The 16,592-nt window shown below is 29.6% G+C and overlaps 1 protein-coding gene across 2 annotated transcripts in view; it reads right to left on the bottom strand.

Moving 5' to 3' along the window:
* Positions 1–13,118, bottom strand: part of LOC107449398 (importin-7 msk) — a 46,100-nt gene extending 32,982 nt beyond the window's left edge. The window contains exons 1-6 of one of the 2 annotated variants that reach the window (XM_043043235.2): positions 12,838–13,118; positions 8,731–8,957; positions 6,847–7,005; positions 4,417–4,663; positions 2,837–2,934; positions 1,905–2,078 (exon numbers count right to left, since the gene is read on the bottom strand). In XM_043043235.2, coding sequence (XP_042899169.1) covers positions 1,905–2,078; positions 2,837–2,934; positions 4,417–4,663; positions 6,847–7,005; positions 8,731–8,957; positions 12,838–12,921 — 989 coding nt within the window. In that variant the 5' untranslated portion in view covers positions 12,922–13,118. Of the gene's footprint in view, positions 1–1,904; positions 2,079–2,836; positions 2,935–4,416; positions 4,664–6,846; positions 7,006–8,730; positions 8,958–12,588 lie in introns of both variants that reach the window. The other variant, XM_071178235.1, reaches the window with a different exon arrangement.
* Between the last annotated feature and the right edge of the window lie 3,474 nt (positions 13,119–16,592).

A 16,592-nucleotide genomic window follows, 5' to 3' on the forward strand; every position in this document is an offset into this window, starting at 1 on the left:
ATCTTTGAATCAAAAATAAGCACTTTTTAAAAACTTTTCAAGCACTTTACAAAAATTTTCAAGTACTCAAAAAATTCATATTCAATCAATGATATTATTGAAAAACAAAAACTTTTTATAAAGAGTTTTAGCGTTAAAAAAAACCCAAAAAGAAACGGACGTAAATCAAAACAATCAGTACTTTCCCACATCACCGAGTGAATTCAACTTGACCCTGAACTCAGAACAAAAGTACCCTTACCCCCTACGTCAGAAAAGTGTTTGAAGTAAAATAAAATAAACAAGAATAAAATTAAAATAAATTAAAAAGAAAAACATTTAATTAGGATCTGACTATCCGAATTGGAGCACTCGGGTTTCAGTTTCGAGTGTGCGCGCATGCGCAAGTCATAACGTGGGTACGACATGAAGTCCGCGTGAATGATTACGTAGCAAACACCCCATTTTTCGTGAAATGCATGGGATCCACCAGATATCACTGAAGAAAAAAAAATTTGTGGAAAAAAAGCACTTTTTAAAAACACCAGCTGAAAAAAGCACTTTTAAAAGCTTTTAAAAACGAAATCCCCCAAAAAAGCACCTTTAAGTACTTTTTACAAACGCTACGCACCCTGATTCAGTATAATGAATTATTCTTTCAGAGAAGCTTATCAATCAGAAAAACAATCTTATAGAATTAAATTATAATTAAGTAAGTTTTTGTAAAATGGTCTTAGCAACAGAATAATCATCACCTCCTAGAACAAGGTGGTATAATGCAGTAGTTGCAGACAATTTGCGAGTATTTTTTTCATCGCATTTGATGCCTTTGCACTAAGTCTTTTTTCTCCTATTGGTACACTAAAAAATAATTTATTTGGCGTGTCTAACATAGAACTATTGCACATGGTACAGTGCAACACTCATAGTTTTTGCTTGGAGCCATTTCTCAGAATTTATACTCAGAAGGGCATATGCTTTCACCGTTTCACAACATGGGAGGCGTGGTTGTACCATACTTTGACGTCATCAGGGGGCGGGGCTACTCAAACAATTTTAACTATTAATAACAAAATAACTAGTTATAGCACCGGTCTGAAATTGGTGTCTATCTTTATAAAAGGGCATGATGTTTTATTTTAAAACATAAAAAAAAGCATGCAGGTTTCTCATTGCATTCATGTTTTGATGATTGGTACAAATACAATGCAGACAAATGAAGTTATTGCCAGATTCCAGTAGGTAAATAGTGAAGTTCTTTACCTGAGAAAAATAATATCCTATAATGTGAAGATACGTTCGTTAGATCAAAAGCTATTAAGGGATCATTGATAGAATTTTCTTTAAATTAATATCTGAAGTCAAATGTTTAAATAATATTTGTTTTGAATTAGCACTATTATTTTAAGATATTCAATACTCGAAAATGAAAAATTGTCAAATATCTTGTAGCATATTCTGAAGAAAAAAACTAGATAAATTATTTTTTATTCCTTATTTGAAATAAGAATATTTAAAGAATTCCAATCTACACATGGTTTCTTAGTTTAGATTAGTTAATTGTTTTTGTTTCTACAACAAGGTAATTCCTTGACGCCGGACGTAAAAAAAGAACTTAAATTTCTTACAATAACATATTATAAAACATAAGTTTATAACCATCAAACTTGTAAAAATCATAAAAATGTCGGATTTCAACTGCTGTATTAGTTACAAAAAGATTAATTGCAACAATCTAATGAGTTTTTAAGGGATGAACCTAAGTTATTCCAAGTACTTCTTAAAAACTTCTTTCATTTCCAAATAAAGACTGTGAATTTTTTATAGTAGAGTATTAATTATTTAGAAAAAACTTTTTTTTAACCATGGTGAAAATAAACATACAAAGAATTATCTGAAAAAATAAACATCAAATAAATACTTGCGCTTCATTGATATAATTTAGGGTTAATTGCAGGACACGTGGCGAAACAAAGACCTTTTGTCGAAACTGGTCAAGAACTTTCAGCAACACTTCCAGAATACCTCCAGTATAAGTTTTCAAATAATATACAGCAAATTCTTGATATTCCTTTGAGACATTTTCTGGACTACCGTACCTGGAATTCACACATAATAATTAATGCATTACAATGAATATGTGTAGCATATTAATCACACAAGACAGAAGTGAAATTTTTCCTTCATTTCCTTATATCCTTAGTCATCACAATGAATATGTATAGAATAATAATTATTACCCTCCCATTTTTTTTTCTCCTTTTTCTCGTTTAATTCCAGAAATATTAAAATTCCTTGACTTTTCTAGGATTCCTAGAAAACGTCAATAAAATGACAGACTAATTTTGAAAAACATGGCAGTATATCAGAAACAGAATTATTTAATGCATTGAAACTAATTTTTTATGAAAAAAATAAGCAAATTTCACAATAACATATATTTTAACATATACTTTATATCACACAGTGCACAAAATGAAAAGAAACAAATACCACGGGTAACTTTCATTCTAATGACTGAATTTTTAAGAATTTTCACTCTTAGCGGTTTAGTAGGTGACTTTATATATGCTAATTAATCAGTGCTAATTATTAATTAAGCTATAAAATCAAACAGAAAAACATACCTTTTCCGATTAAACATATAATTTTTCACTTATTTACAAAAACTTTCGGAGAAAAAAAATCGACACAGCAAAAAAGTCTCATTTCGGAAAAATCGAGCCCTTTTTAAGAACACCCACTGAAAAAAGCACCTTTAAGGGCTTATAAAAAACGAAAATAAGCACCATGAAAAATATTCGATATAATCACCTCAAAATGAATAAATATGCAGCATTTTATAAAAACTATTTACCTTTCAAAAACTCTAGTTAGTATATGCAATGCCCATTTTTTGCATTTCCACCAAGGTAAGTCTGCTATTTCCTCTTCATCTAAAGTAGTATCCTTCACCTTAAATAAAAATAATATTAGTGTTACTTTAAAATGTCAATGAAAATAAGCATTCTCTTTCTTATTTAGTTTATATTATACTTCAAGAAAATTGCCTGAATGCATTTTAATCGATCCTTAAAATAAATAAAAACAATACAGTCTCCTACACCCCACAGTATAGAAGTCTATAACCATTCACCACAGCAGCTACCCTTCTATTACATCAAATGATACATCATGTCCTAATAAAAGAGGGCTAAGTCTGATAATACAGATCACCAACCCCAAAGATTGCTTAACAATAATTGTTATATCTACACTGTAAAAATGTTTAGATAAATTTATGGAAAAAAGTAATTAGGAGAATCATCATTAATTTCACCATAAAAACCGTTTTTACTGTAAAATTTTATAACATAGTTTTAACAGTAAAATTTTATTACAGAGATTTTACTGAAAAAAATCATGCAATAATGCTATATCAGATTTTTTTTTTCTCCACAAAACAAAAAATCTGGTGTAGCACACAGGGTACTTTTTACCATAATTTTTTACATTGTTGGTATAAAACAGTTTTTTTCTAAGAAAGTTGAAATTATTCGTTTGTATTTACAATAAAAAGAACTTTGTTTGCTAATGTTTCCCACGCCTAAACATCTTCCTTTGGATCATATTAAGATTGATTAGTGAACAAAAATAATTATGTTCAGTAACGTATTTTAAAATTGAAGATTTATGATTATAACAATTTTGGTGAGCCAACCATAATTTAACATCTTGGTTTACCAAACAGGCTGATATATTAAAATTTGTGCAAGTAACACGTCGTGCAAGAAGATGATCGGGAAGTTCTTAATTATGAAGCGAATATAAATAAATGTAATTTATAATAGTATATTATGGCAATTTGCACAAAAAATAATAATTGTAAAACAGTTAATATGTTTAGACACCAGTTGAAATAATTTTATCCTAAAATGTAGTGTAATAAAGAAGTATCGTAGAATTAGTGTAGTCGAACCTCGATTTAATGCACTTCGACTTAACAAATTCTCCCATTTAATGAATATTTCTTCGGGTCCGGCGAAAAGGGTGCTAAAATACTCTCATTTAACCTTGATTCAATGAACAACAAACGCTGGGAAAATTTTTTTACATAAAACTAAAACTTTTAATTTTTCACACTTAAAATTTTGAATATTTCACACACTAATCCAAGATTGTAATTTTATGTATGTATTAAGTTTTAAAAGCAAATAACGTTAAAGAATTAAGATCATTTTAAAGTTGATTTTCTAACATATAACTTATAATTCTTAACAATAATCACTTTCTTTCATATCTGTATATCTAAGGGTACTTTGCATTGATATTTTTATACCATACTTTTTACAAAAATTGATACTCGATTTAACGAACGGATTTGTCAGTCTCAATCAATTTGTTAAATCGAGGTTCAACTGTAGTTTGATTGGGTCAATCAATTGAACAAATACTTACTTCAGGAACTGGCCTTCCAACAACAGTGCGAAAAATTTCCATCCATTGAGAAAAGATTTCACGGGTAATCAATGTAAGAGGTAAAAAGTACTGAACTAGAGCAAAAAATATTTTTAAAATTTGCTTTTGCAATAAGACTGATATGTCAGAGTGATCGGATAATAACTGGACGCATCGCTGGTATATCATGGGAAGAAGTAGATTCATAGCTTCATTCAAAGGAGTACGTTCCTCTGCACCCTTATATCTGGAAAACAAATTATCTAAATTTAATGCCAGAACAGCAAAGAATTCCTTTTTAAATGTCATAAAACACCATATTATGCATGCATCTTGATACATAATTTTTTTATTTCCTTTAAAAAGTTTAGGAAAGAAAAAATCTTTTAAGCATAAAACAGTTCATAGTGGATTAGGAGGATCATAAAAAATAGCTGCTGCCAAATTCTACCAGAATTTCTCTTTTTAAAATTGTTAAAAAATGATTTTAACTGCCAGTACAAATGAATAAATTAAACATAATGCCTGATTATCCTATGTCGATATGATTGGTCTCTGGTAAAATATAAAAACTTATTTGTCTAGAAATAATTTTTCCTTTTACATTTTACTACCACTTCCTTCTTTAAATTTTTTTTCTTCTTTCCATTCCTTGATTTCAAAATATTTTCTACCTCCTCCATACAATCATCTTCTGGCTCGGAACATTCTCGTCAACTGTTAATAGCGAATCGGTATATTTTGACTTCAAAGAATTTTTCATCTATTTCAATGTCACTTGAAATACTTTCGGCAGACTCATAAGCTCCTGGGTGATTTCTTTTTCTTTTAGCACGGAAACACAAAGAAATTTGTCATCACCTGTATTAAGAAAAGTTAATGCTGGCCAAACCTTGTACAAAACGTTAATGAGGGTATCTTTTTTCAACTTCATTCTATATGTCAGCAATCTTGCAAAGGGCACCTTTTATAATGAATTGTTTATGGAAATCTTTCATGTTGTTGAAAAATTCCGAGCATTTTCGAATGAATGAAGCTGATTTAATGTTTTTCATTTACTCATTAATTTTGCAAAATCACTGGTTACTGCAGAATTTCAGCAGTGCATCCTTCTATTTTAATATATAAATTGTGGAGCTTACGATTTTGTATTGTTGCCAAAGTAATTTAGTGGATGTTCTTCCATCTAATCACGTTTAAATTGTGCAATGGATTACTGATTACAAATTGTGCAAAATATTACTAAATCTCTCTAAGAATGATTATGTTGCATCTTCATACAGGAAAGAATAAAGAACTACTTTGGTCAGTTGAGTAAAGTGATGTCAGGTACGGCAAAAGTTAACTCTTTAAATAGATATTTGAGGGTAACCGTAGACTTCCTTTTATTGAAACACGATCACCACTTTTTATGTGACTTTGAAAAAGTACCAACGCAATATAATTTGACCTTGGACTCATGTGCATGTTTTCGCCCCCTTACAGTATATCTATTAAAAGAAATATTTTTTTAGTAATCATTCTGACTGAAATTAGGTGAGAATTTTTCAGTCTACTTGGCAGTGATGAACTTTCCTTGTGGTTTGTTTTTGGCAAATATTTGCATGATGTCAGAGAAAACTAAATTTCAGAAAAGGCATTTGCTGACAAAGAAGGATAGATTAATGAAATGTTTAGGGTATAAGGACATGCATGCTTTTACTTTTCAACATAAGCTCACACTATTGAATCGTGGAACATGTGGTTATGCTTGGGAATTTGAATTTTTAACAATATAAATCTTTTTTTTGGCAAAGTTTGGGATTAAAAAAGTAGAAAAGTCTGAGTTTGTAATATTTTTAAAGCTTGTATTTCTATTCCCTAAAAAAAATTGATTTCTTTAAAGTTGAGATTTTAAAAATTGCCAGATTTTGTCATACTTCAGTTCCTGAAATACCGGATAAGTAGCTTCATATTGTATTAACCTAAAAAATAACCAGAATAAATATTTTAGATCTAGGGGGAATATGCAAATGATGGGCAGTCTCCTCATATTTTGGTTTACAACAGGGTTGGCTGGTTTTAACCACATTGGTTTAAACTAGTACAAACAAAAAATTAACAGTTTTTAAAAAAAATCAGGCTTTGTTTTTAAAAGAAAAATAACTTAATCTTAAATAAATTTTTAAAAAAAATTAAGTTTCAATAACTTATATAGGGCAAAGATTAGCAGTCACCATGTGCCATAAAAATATTTATTTTTCAATTAAATGTTTTACAAATAGTATTGTAATGAATTTCCTAAAATGAATCTTTAAATCGGCTAAATTTAATCACAATAAAATGTGTCTATTGTTTATAAGGAGGAGAAATCTTGAATCCCTTACATCTGTTTCTTAACATATACTATTGTCCGAAAATGTAATATACAAAAACAAAGAAAGAACATACTCAAAATTCTTGACTAGTTGATATAAACACAGCAATGCTCCCATACAGACATTACTATCATTCATTTGTAAATAGACTGAGATCTTATCTACAATTCCAGTCCATTTTCCAGGGAAATCATGTTTCACAATGTTGCTAACACACACAGCCAACTGAACCCTAAAATTTACACATATAATTTTAATCAAAATTATAATAAACGAAACATTTTCAAATGACATAGCATTTATGAATTAACAATAAGTAGAAAACTGAATGTATAATCAATTGATTTGGCTTATCCAATCAAATCTGAGATATCCTTACAAGTGTTCTGAACTAATATTTTGTTGTTTTGAACAAAAAAAGAAAAGAAAAGAAAGAAAAAAAACTTTTCTACATTTCCTATATCTGTAAATTTAAATTTAGTAACATTTTCTTTTAGTAAACTATCATTCACAGACCTTGATCCTGTTCAGATATTTTGTGCAGTTTTAAAGAAAGATCGATTTTTATTCTGTTAAGGAATATGAAAGTATGAAGTACATTAGTAACAAAAAAAGTAAAATCAAATAAAACTCTAATGTTAAATAATAATCTGACTTAGTCATTTACATTGTTAAAGCTAAAAAACAAATATGATTTAATAGTCCATAAATTGAAAATTTCAAAATTCTCATTACTATTAGAACACAAGTTTAGGAATTTAGTGCTCTAAATTGAATTGTATTCTGTTGCTCTCAGAAGATTTTGTGATTTTCTTGTTAGATTTACTTTATCAGGGCCTAATGCATGTGAATTTTACTATCATTTATCGGTACTACAAGAAAAATCAACCGGACGAAAACATTATCTTCACAGAAATCGTTGCATTAAAAACAATACTTTCACAAAAATTTTAAATATCCTACAAAAATTGACATCTTCCCAGAGAAAGAATGAAAATACGGCATCTAAATATTTTCATTAAATGCATGCTCTTATGAAGGAAAATAATTCAAAATACATGTGCATGTTTTGTAATGAATTTTACATGCAAGTTAAGTTTAATAACACTTCTTATTCATATTCCCGCATTTAAAAAATCATACATGGTGATTCATATTCACATGATTTAAAAATCACACAAAATACAAACTGACGAGATTATAAAAAATTACACATTAAGTTCAGTATTAGTAAGATTTAAAAATGAACCATATTCACGGGTGTGAACCATATTGAACCATATTCACAGGCGTTAAAAAATGCAACAGTAAAAAATAGTTTAATTTTAAAATCTCCCCACCAGAGGGCTAACAGCTAAAGCCCTATACTGTAATAAGCCATTCTACTGTTGAACCGCTAGATGCAAAACAACGGCATTAATTTGTATTACTTTAAATATCTGAAGGGTTTCAACTCTTATAGTATGAAACTTGTAAATGAAGATTTAAAAATCACACATCACGATTCATATTCGCAAAATTTAAAAACCAAATATTGTGAAAATTACACGTCAAGAGAAAGAAGAGCACTATTTTGAATGAATTCTCAAATCTAAAAAAGTAAATCAAATGTAATATTTTAAATATAATGTTAATATGACAGAGAATCTTTAACTTTAGTTATCACTTTACCTGGCACGTTTGATTTCACCAGAAAATGACGTTATTTTTTTTACACGAATTATAAAATAGATTTTTTCTTTGACTTTCTGTTTCGCAAAAATGTTTTTTAATTTTTTTTCCCCTAAAATATTTTTGTTAAAATAACAGACTCAGTTTTTTTTTCTTCTGAAATTAGCATCTTTTTAATAAGGTTTTGTAAAAATAGTAACCATTTATTTTTTAATAACTCGATTTTTAGATAAAGTAGAAATTTAAAAATTTTTTTTATCATTGATACTATTTAAGGAAATATTACCTAATTAAATCAGCTGCATAAACAAGGGCATCTACAATTGAATCTCTTATCATAGCTCTGTCTTGCTCATGAATAGTAAAAAGCAGAGGCTCTCCTTCCTTATCCTGCCAAAACTGAGCAACCATGTTTTTTAAATAGATGACTCCAGCTTGTCTAACCGGCATCTCTACTGAATTCATCATGACCACTTGTAGCAGAGAAGGTGCAAATCCAATGATTTTGTGTACCTAAAAAAAAAAAACATTTTATCCTTACTAATTCCTTAATCTTAATAAATATCAAAGAGAAATGATCCAGTACAGTTGAACCTCGTTAACAAGAAATTGACGAGACTATTATAATTATTTATGTTAACCAGATTTCATCTTATCCGATACATTATGAGACCAATTTATTGCATACTATTAATACATATTATGTACTACGCTTAAGTATCTAAATAATATTATGTACCAAACCAATTAAAATAAGCTTAAAATTTTTTTTAATAACTTTATTTAACTATTTTAATTTGCCCATCTGCTAGTTCCAACAAATGTGGATAATGGAAATAACATTCTTAAAAATGAACAATTGGCACTTCTTATCTAAGTTGTGTCCAGTTTTCTTTCATGTTAAGCGATAATCTGCTGGAAAATTTCATGTGAAACATGTTAACTACAATAATAAATTATTTTCTGACCCACAGGACCAAACATGTGTTTCATGTAAAGTGATTTCGCGTTAATGAGGTTTGACTGTATCATAACAATAAACTCTACTACACACTCATATTAGCATTTCAATCAAATGTGTTTTCCTATTCACTGTAATGTTATGCATAAAATGATTGTGTGATACACTACTACAGATAATCGCAGTTCAGATATATCAAAGAAAATAAGAGGTATATCTGCACCGATTTTGTAAATCCACGTGGTTTTCTGGAAGTTTATTTCAATAGTTTTCTCATTTGTTTTAAAAATTCTGATATGTTTAAAACATTATTACGACATGCACATTCCGAACTTGAGCTATAACTTCTTTGATAATGTCACGTCGCTTGGTGATAATTTTTCGGAAGCTAATCATTTTTTCGGCCTTTTTTGCAGAGTTGCTACTCAAGTAGAAGAACAAAATTCCCTGAATCATCCAGATACATTTCTAAAAAATTCCAGTCTAATACCGTAATATGAACTGACACATTGTCAGTATATACAATGATCAAAATATACAATGAACCACAAAAAATTAATATTTGCATACTATATTGTGTAAAAAATATATAACACTACTTGTAATTTATAATAGGAAATTTTCTTTCTTTGAAATGTCTGGAAAAAGAAATTACATGTACACGAAACAAAATTCTTGCAGCGTATCAATAAAATGTAAAAAAGCTGGACAATATTCTTTTTTGACATGGGAGACATTTTATTAGATATTAAATCATGCACAATACTTACATTAGATACTCTTATAATTATGATCTGTATTATATAACAAATAGAAAAAATGTCAAAATTATTCACACTATTAAATGGTTTTTCGAATGGTAATACAAAAGAGGAATAAATAAGGATAAGGGAATTCTTCTAAATGTAGATCAGACGTTGAGATTCCCACCTAGCTGACCTTGAACTATCCTTCAGTAAAGAAAACATCGAAAGGGCGAGTGATCAAAATTTCTATAATTTTGCTTGAAGTTTCTCGTTTTTTTTTTTTTTTTTACTTATATGTAAGAAAAATTTTTAATTTTATTTTGAAAATTACTTTGAGAAAATCAAAAACTTTTTTCCGGACCCTGATTACTTTCAATATAACTCAAGGTTTTTCAAGTACCATTGGATGCCTGATTATTTTATAAAAAAGCACTATTTATTTTACTCTTTAATATAAAATAAATCAGAGATATATACATAATAAAAAAAGAAAACAAGACAGTAAAAAAATATAGTAAAATAAATGAAGAGTGAATTACTTAACTATTTTCCGTTATCTGCAAATGCAATATGAATAACGCTTCTTAAAACACTAATAAGTGCATACATTTTATCTAGTTATACTGAAAAATAAATTTTGGGGACAGATACCAGTTATTGATCCAGGTAGAAATTGAGGCCTCTCCACAACATACACATATTAAAAAAACGGCCCATTCACAAAAATTCTAGTTTATAAAAATAGCCCCTTCAGGGAATTTCACTTTCTTCATAAAATTGTTCCATGGAAGATTCTTGGACAAACAACATTATTTTACAACAGCATCATGAATCAAACACATCAAGACTCAATTAAAATCATGTGTATTGTAATAACGTTTTAAAAAACAAGAGAATCCTATACCTAGAGGAAAATGACGAAATAATTATCAACGGATGGCGTGAAGTTACAGCGGAATTGTCTTAATTTGAACGCATTTAAAGTTACATTCAAATAAGAATAATAACTCTCATTCCAATGTTGTAATAACATTGTATTAAAAAAAAACCAAAATTCATTTTAAAAAAAGGTATTCTGATACATAAATATGCTTTATACACATCAGCATATATTTCGCTAAAAATAGCAGTTTTAATGGAAACATATACAAGGAAACATATTTTCATTTAAAAGGTGCGTAGCCAAATTTTTCAACAAAAAATTAGCCCCTTTTTAGTACTCCAGGGATCTGTCCAGACATTTTGTGAAAGGTCCATTTTTCGTGAAAAAATTACTCACATTCTTTCAATCAGGGTTCGCTTTTATGAATTTGTGCAAATAGGGTCCTTTATTGCAAAAAAAAACCTTTTTCAAGGAGTTTTTAAATCGTAAAGAACATACAAGATTATGCTCAACACTGTAAAATTATAATTAAAAAAATTAAATTTAAAAAAATAAACAACAATTGCTGTTTCTAAATTAGAGATGCAACATACAAATATTTGGTATTTAGCCTATACTGCTGAATGCAAAATATTCATTTTGGACGAATAATGGAAGAATCGTCTGCCGAAGACAAAACTTAATTCGTTTACATCCATCTTTCTTGTTTTCTGCCCTGGAAAGGGCTTATTCGATTAACAAAATAATAATGAAGATAAACAAATTTGTGAAGGGTCCGATTTGAATTTGTGAAGGGTCCGAAAAGAAAAATCATTTTGTGAAGGGTCCGTTTTTAAGTTAAAATATTTTGTGAAGGGTCCGTTTTTATGAAAACATATTTTGCGAAGAGTCCGTTAACGGACCCAAATTTCTTCTAAACAGACCCCTGTACTCAATTACATTTTTTAGACACTTTAAAAAAAAATTTCATAATTAGGATAAGAATTTTTTCTTCTGGTTGCTGAAAATTCTTCATATATAAATTAACAAAATTCAACATAATTTTTGAAAGTACAAAATTCCATTCAGAGCCTTAGAGGTGGTTGTTGGCTCAAGCAAGTATCAAAATGTAAATATCTCTTAATGATCCATAAAAATAAACATCAAGATATAAATCCTAGATTAGACCAAGATCTTAGATGTTAAAGGTAGAAGATTCATAAAACTGGAGAAATTATAGATATCTAAGCGATATTTTCGTATCAAGATCTGTTGCGCCAACTACAACCAAGAAAAGCGCCAAAAGGATTTTAAACTCGCAAATTTAAAAAGAAAAAAGCCTCTAGCGGCTTGTCAGCGGGTGTCAAAGAGTTATACCCTTCGAGTATGTCCTCTGTGATTATTTTATTTTCTTGCGGGCCACAGCCAGAAATTTGCTAAGACCTGGCAATTATTTTGCGTTATTCTATTGTGATTTTGCCTGTTCAATAGATATAACTTAATATGAATTTATATGTTAATTTAAAAATCGCCTACATTCGTTAAAAAGAAATAAAATTCACAAAAATAACAAACTTATCTATTTCTAGAAACGTTTTTCTTTTCATTGTTGACTAATTTAAAAAGTTTCCTTTCTTTGAAGTTCGTGGTGGCGTGGATATGACATATTTTTTTAATATAAAAACTAAAGATTAATGATTCAAATAAAACTTGGAGTATAATAAGAGATCAATTACAATACATACAACAAAATAAACAATAAATTGTAATTGAAATAAAAGGAGGGTTTTGTTTAGAAAACAAATACCGGCAAATTTCCGATACCTGCTCTAGCTGTTTCTCAGCGGCTTCTCTTTGATTAGGATCAATCGTAGCACGTAATATTTCGGTGAGTTTATTAGCATCCATGATGAGGAAATTTTAAAATATTTACAATTATTGCAAATAAATTTTACACTAAATTCACGTGAGTCACAGTTTTAGAAATGTAAGATGGCCACGCTCAAGTTTACATAATCACGCATGCTCCCGCGCAGTCACTCCACATGTTAAGAGTAGTGATGCCAGGTTTTCAGTTAAAACATGTCAAGGTTCAAGCTTTAATTGACAAAAAAAATTTTAAATGACAAAGTTACCGACTGAGTTATATAATAACCTTAACTGTCATGTTAAGACAACCAAAAAAAACTATTTTTTAGGTTTACCTTACCACTTATTATGTGGTTTATTTTACTACTACCATTACTTACAAATTTTTAAGATTTTCATTATTTTTTTTAATGGCCACCACGTGGGGTTTGTCCCATTGGCCACAGAAATGCCCGAACTGCTACTCTCTTCTCGTTCCCCAGAGGGCACATGTGGCGAAGCCACGGTGATGGAGCAGCGTCACCCACGTCACACAACCACAAACCTGTATATAGGGCCGGTCACATTCACACAAAGAGGAAAGGACATTGAACACAGAGAGAGAAAGAAACATCCATGCCCTGAGCAGGATTCGAACCCGTGGCCAATGGCTCCGTAGTTATAGTCCATTCCACCTTAAGTTGGCAGGGAAGGGTAAGAAATGTAATATTCCGCCTTTGAAAAGTAGTTCTTCACTATTTTGGAATTAATTGCAGTTTAAATGCGCGTACAAATATAAATAAATGTTGTATAATAATAAAAGTTTATCTTGAAACATGCATTAGAAGTTTTTCACGTTTAAATGTATTTTACTTATAAGCACCTTCATAGTAAAGCGAATGCACAAAGAAGAAGGGTCCTGCAGTGGACTGATCGTTAAGACACGGTTCCCAGCAGATCACCGAAGTCAAGCATCACTGCTACGGTCAGTGTGCGGGTGGGTGACCACTTGGATCAGTCTGCGTAGGGACCGAGGGTGTGCGGTATTGGTCCTCGTTAAACTGCTTTACCGTAAAGTGCTCGACTTCGCGCGCAGGTCATCGGGCTACCGAAGCACGGGTTCCATCCCCTCCGCAGAGGATCAAAATTGTGATGGCATGCCTTCGGATCATCCTCCGGGATGCTTCCCAGACCATCGCCAATAGCCCATTGTGCAGCTCCAGTTCGACGTAAATTAACAACAACAACAAAGAAGAAGGAGATTTGGCGCTGGATCTGTTTTCAAGGCCAAGAAATTGGCGCGTTAGCTATGTTTATACACTGGTCAGCCAGCTCTTTCCATTCTCCTTGCCTTTGCTTAAGTGTCCTATCTCTTGTGCAGCTCTTATTTCGCTTTCTTTTTATATTCGATTATTTAATTTTCTAAATATTAACCTCATATGTACAATATTTAATTGAAAAATTTTTTTCCTTCAGAATGAATGAAAAAAAAAAACCACCGAAATAGACAGGTGAAGGTGAATATTATTAAACAATTAAACTGATGACAGTTGAGTATATTTGCTGTGTAGCTAATTCAATACGTGATATTATTATTATTTTTTTACGACAAAAGTAAAAAATGTTTTCGCTCTATTCAATCTCTGTAAAGATTCAAATTTTGTGTCTTTTGCACCATGTGTAGCTCTAAAGTACAATTCACTTTTTATAGAAACTTTAAAAATGCGGAAATTTAAGATTTTTAGTTTGTTTAATTAAAGGGACTTTTAAATATTATCTGAAATACAAATTCCATAATATAAGTGTACAAATCCGTTAGTTATAAACTAATAAAATGTATAGGAATTGAAATAATTTCAAAAAAAGACACAACATTTGAATCATTAATTTTTTTTAAAACATCGAAAGGTTAATTTAAACCAATCAATATTTTAATTATTATTTTTAAAATACAAAGCCAAAAAAACTGAGAAATTCTTTTTCTTACGTAGAAAATGTTAAGATGTTTCAGTATCTGACAAAATATTTCGAGACTAACTAATTGTACTATACTTAAATAACTAATTATACGGATTTTTCTCTTAAGCCTCCTTTCACCCGAAAAGATCCTGAAAAGTAAAGGAAGGTTCTGATATTTTAAAATATGTATTTTCTTTTGAAGAAATACGTCTAACCACCCAAATAGAATTTCTTCTGATGAGAATTTGTGGATTGAATTCAATTCAGGGCGACTCCCCAAAGAGTTTGAAGAAGGAACTGTCAAATTATTAAATGAATAACATGATAACCAACAGGATAGGTGGTTATCATGTTATTCAAAGAGTTCCTGTTGAGTCTAAGAGGGTGGAATAAGGCAGCTGAAAACATGGGGGGAGGGCGTGCAAGTAGTACGCCCTCCATGTGGATAATACTAAAAATCCAAATTCATACCATTTTTGAGAATTATTTTTTTTCGGTAAGTTCTTTTGTCTCTTAGAAAAATATATTGCAGAAAAAAAAATTTATAGTAAAAAAAAGAAACTTTTCTGAAAAAAGAATTTGAATTTTTTATTTATAAAAAAAGAGAACAGTAAATATTAAAAAAACCTAGGTATGATATTTTTCATGATCAATGATTTCCTGCCTATGTTGACTTTTTCTTCTCCCACAAAACACCAATGAAGGATAAATTAATGTACATTAATTTCCAAGAAATACGCAAATAAAAATAAACATTTAAAACAACGTATTTATACGCATCCATGCATTTCTTTTTTTTTATTTACATTTCACCAAAAAAGAATCTTTTCAAATATATATTTTTTGTTTAAAATTAGTTTCGTTCAATTAAAAAATCATAATAAGAAAGAAAAAAAAGAACAGTAAATATTATAAAACATAAGTACGATCTTTTTCATGATCAATAATTTCCTGCCTATGCTGATTTTTCCTTCTTCATCAAAACACCAATGTGGGATAAATTAATGTACATTAATCTACAAAAAAATAAGAATATAAAAATAAATATTTAAGACAAAGTATTTATGCTCATCTATGCATTTCTTTTTTTTTTTTTTACTTAGATTTCAGCGAAAAAGAATCTTTTTAAATATATATTTTTTTCTGTTGTTTAAAATTAGCTTCGTTTAGTCTAAAAATCATAATAAGAAAATCTGCTTTTTAAGTACTAATTAAGAAATCAGCTTACAACTAGTATCTTCAAAATTTTAGTATGATTCTTGGTTTTAAAAAAAAAGTCGGCGTTTTGCTTTCTTAAACGCCAATACTGGCCACTTTCTCACCCTCTTTTGCAACCTCATCCCCCAACTGACTTAAAGAGTAACCCAGTTTCCATGACAACGGCTGTAATCCGGTCTACCTACCTTTCTCTCCAGTGCCAACTTAAGGTGGAATGGACTATAGCCAGGTTGGAATTGTATTAGTCTAGTTCATTTTAAAATAATTGATTTTATTGCTTTATCTAAGTTTATGTATTTAATAAACATATTTAAAATTCAGTTTATTAATTAAATTAAAAGGTAAATGTTATTACTAGTAAAATTTTCGAAGTGGAAATAGTTGTGTTTTTGTTTTCATATTATATCCAATTAAGTACATTTAGGGTCAGAGAAATACACAGAGTTAAAGTTACATTAAAAAGACGCTTTACTGCGAAATAAATACTTTGTGGCTAATTCTGTTTCAGCTGATAGTTGAAATTCTGCTAGTTTAAAATTTAATCGGCTGGTCCA

The sequence above is a fragment of the Parasteatoda tepidariorum genome, chromosome 3 (genome assembly GCF_043381705.1).
Source record: "Parasteatoda tepidariorum isolate YZ-2023 chromosome 3, CAS_Ptep_4.0, whole genome shotgun sequence".
Lineage (NCBI taxonomy): Eukaryota > Metazoa > Arthropoda > Arachnida > Araneae > Theridiidae > Parasteatoda > Parasteatoda tepidariorum.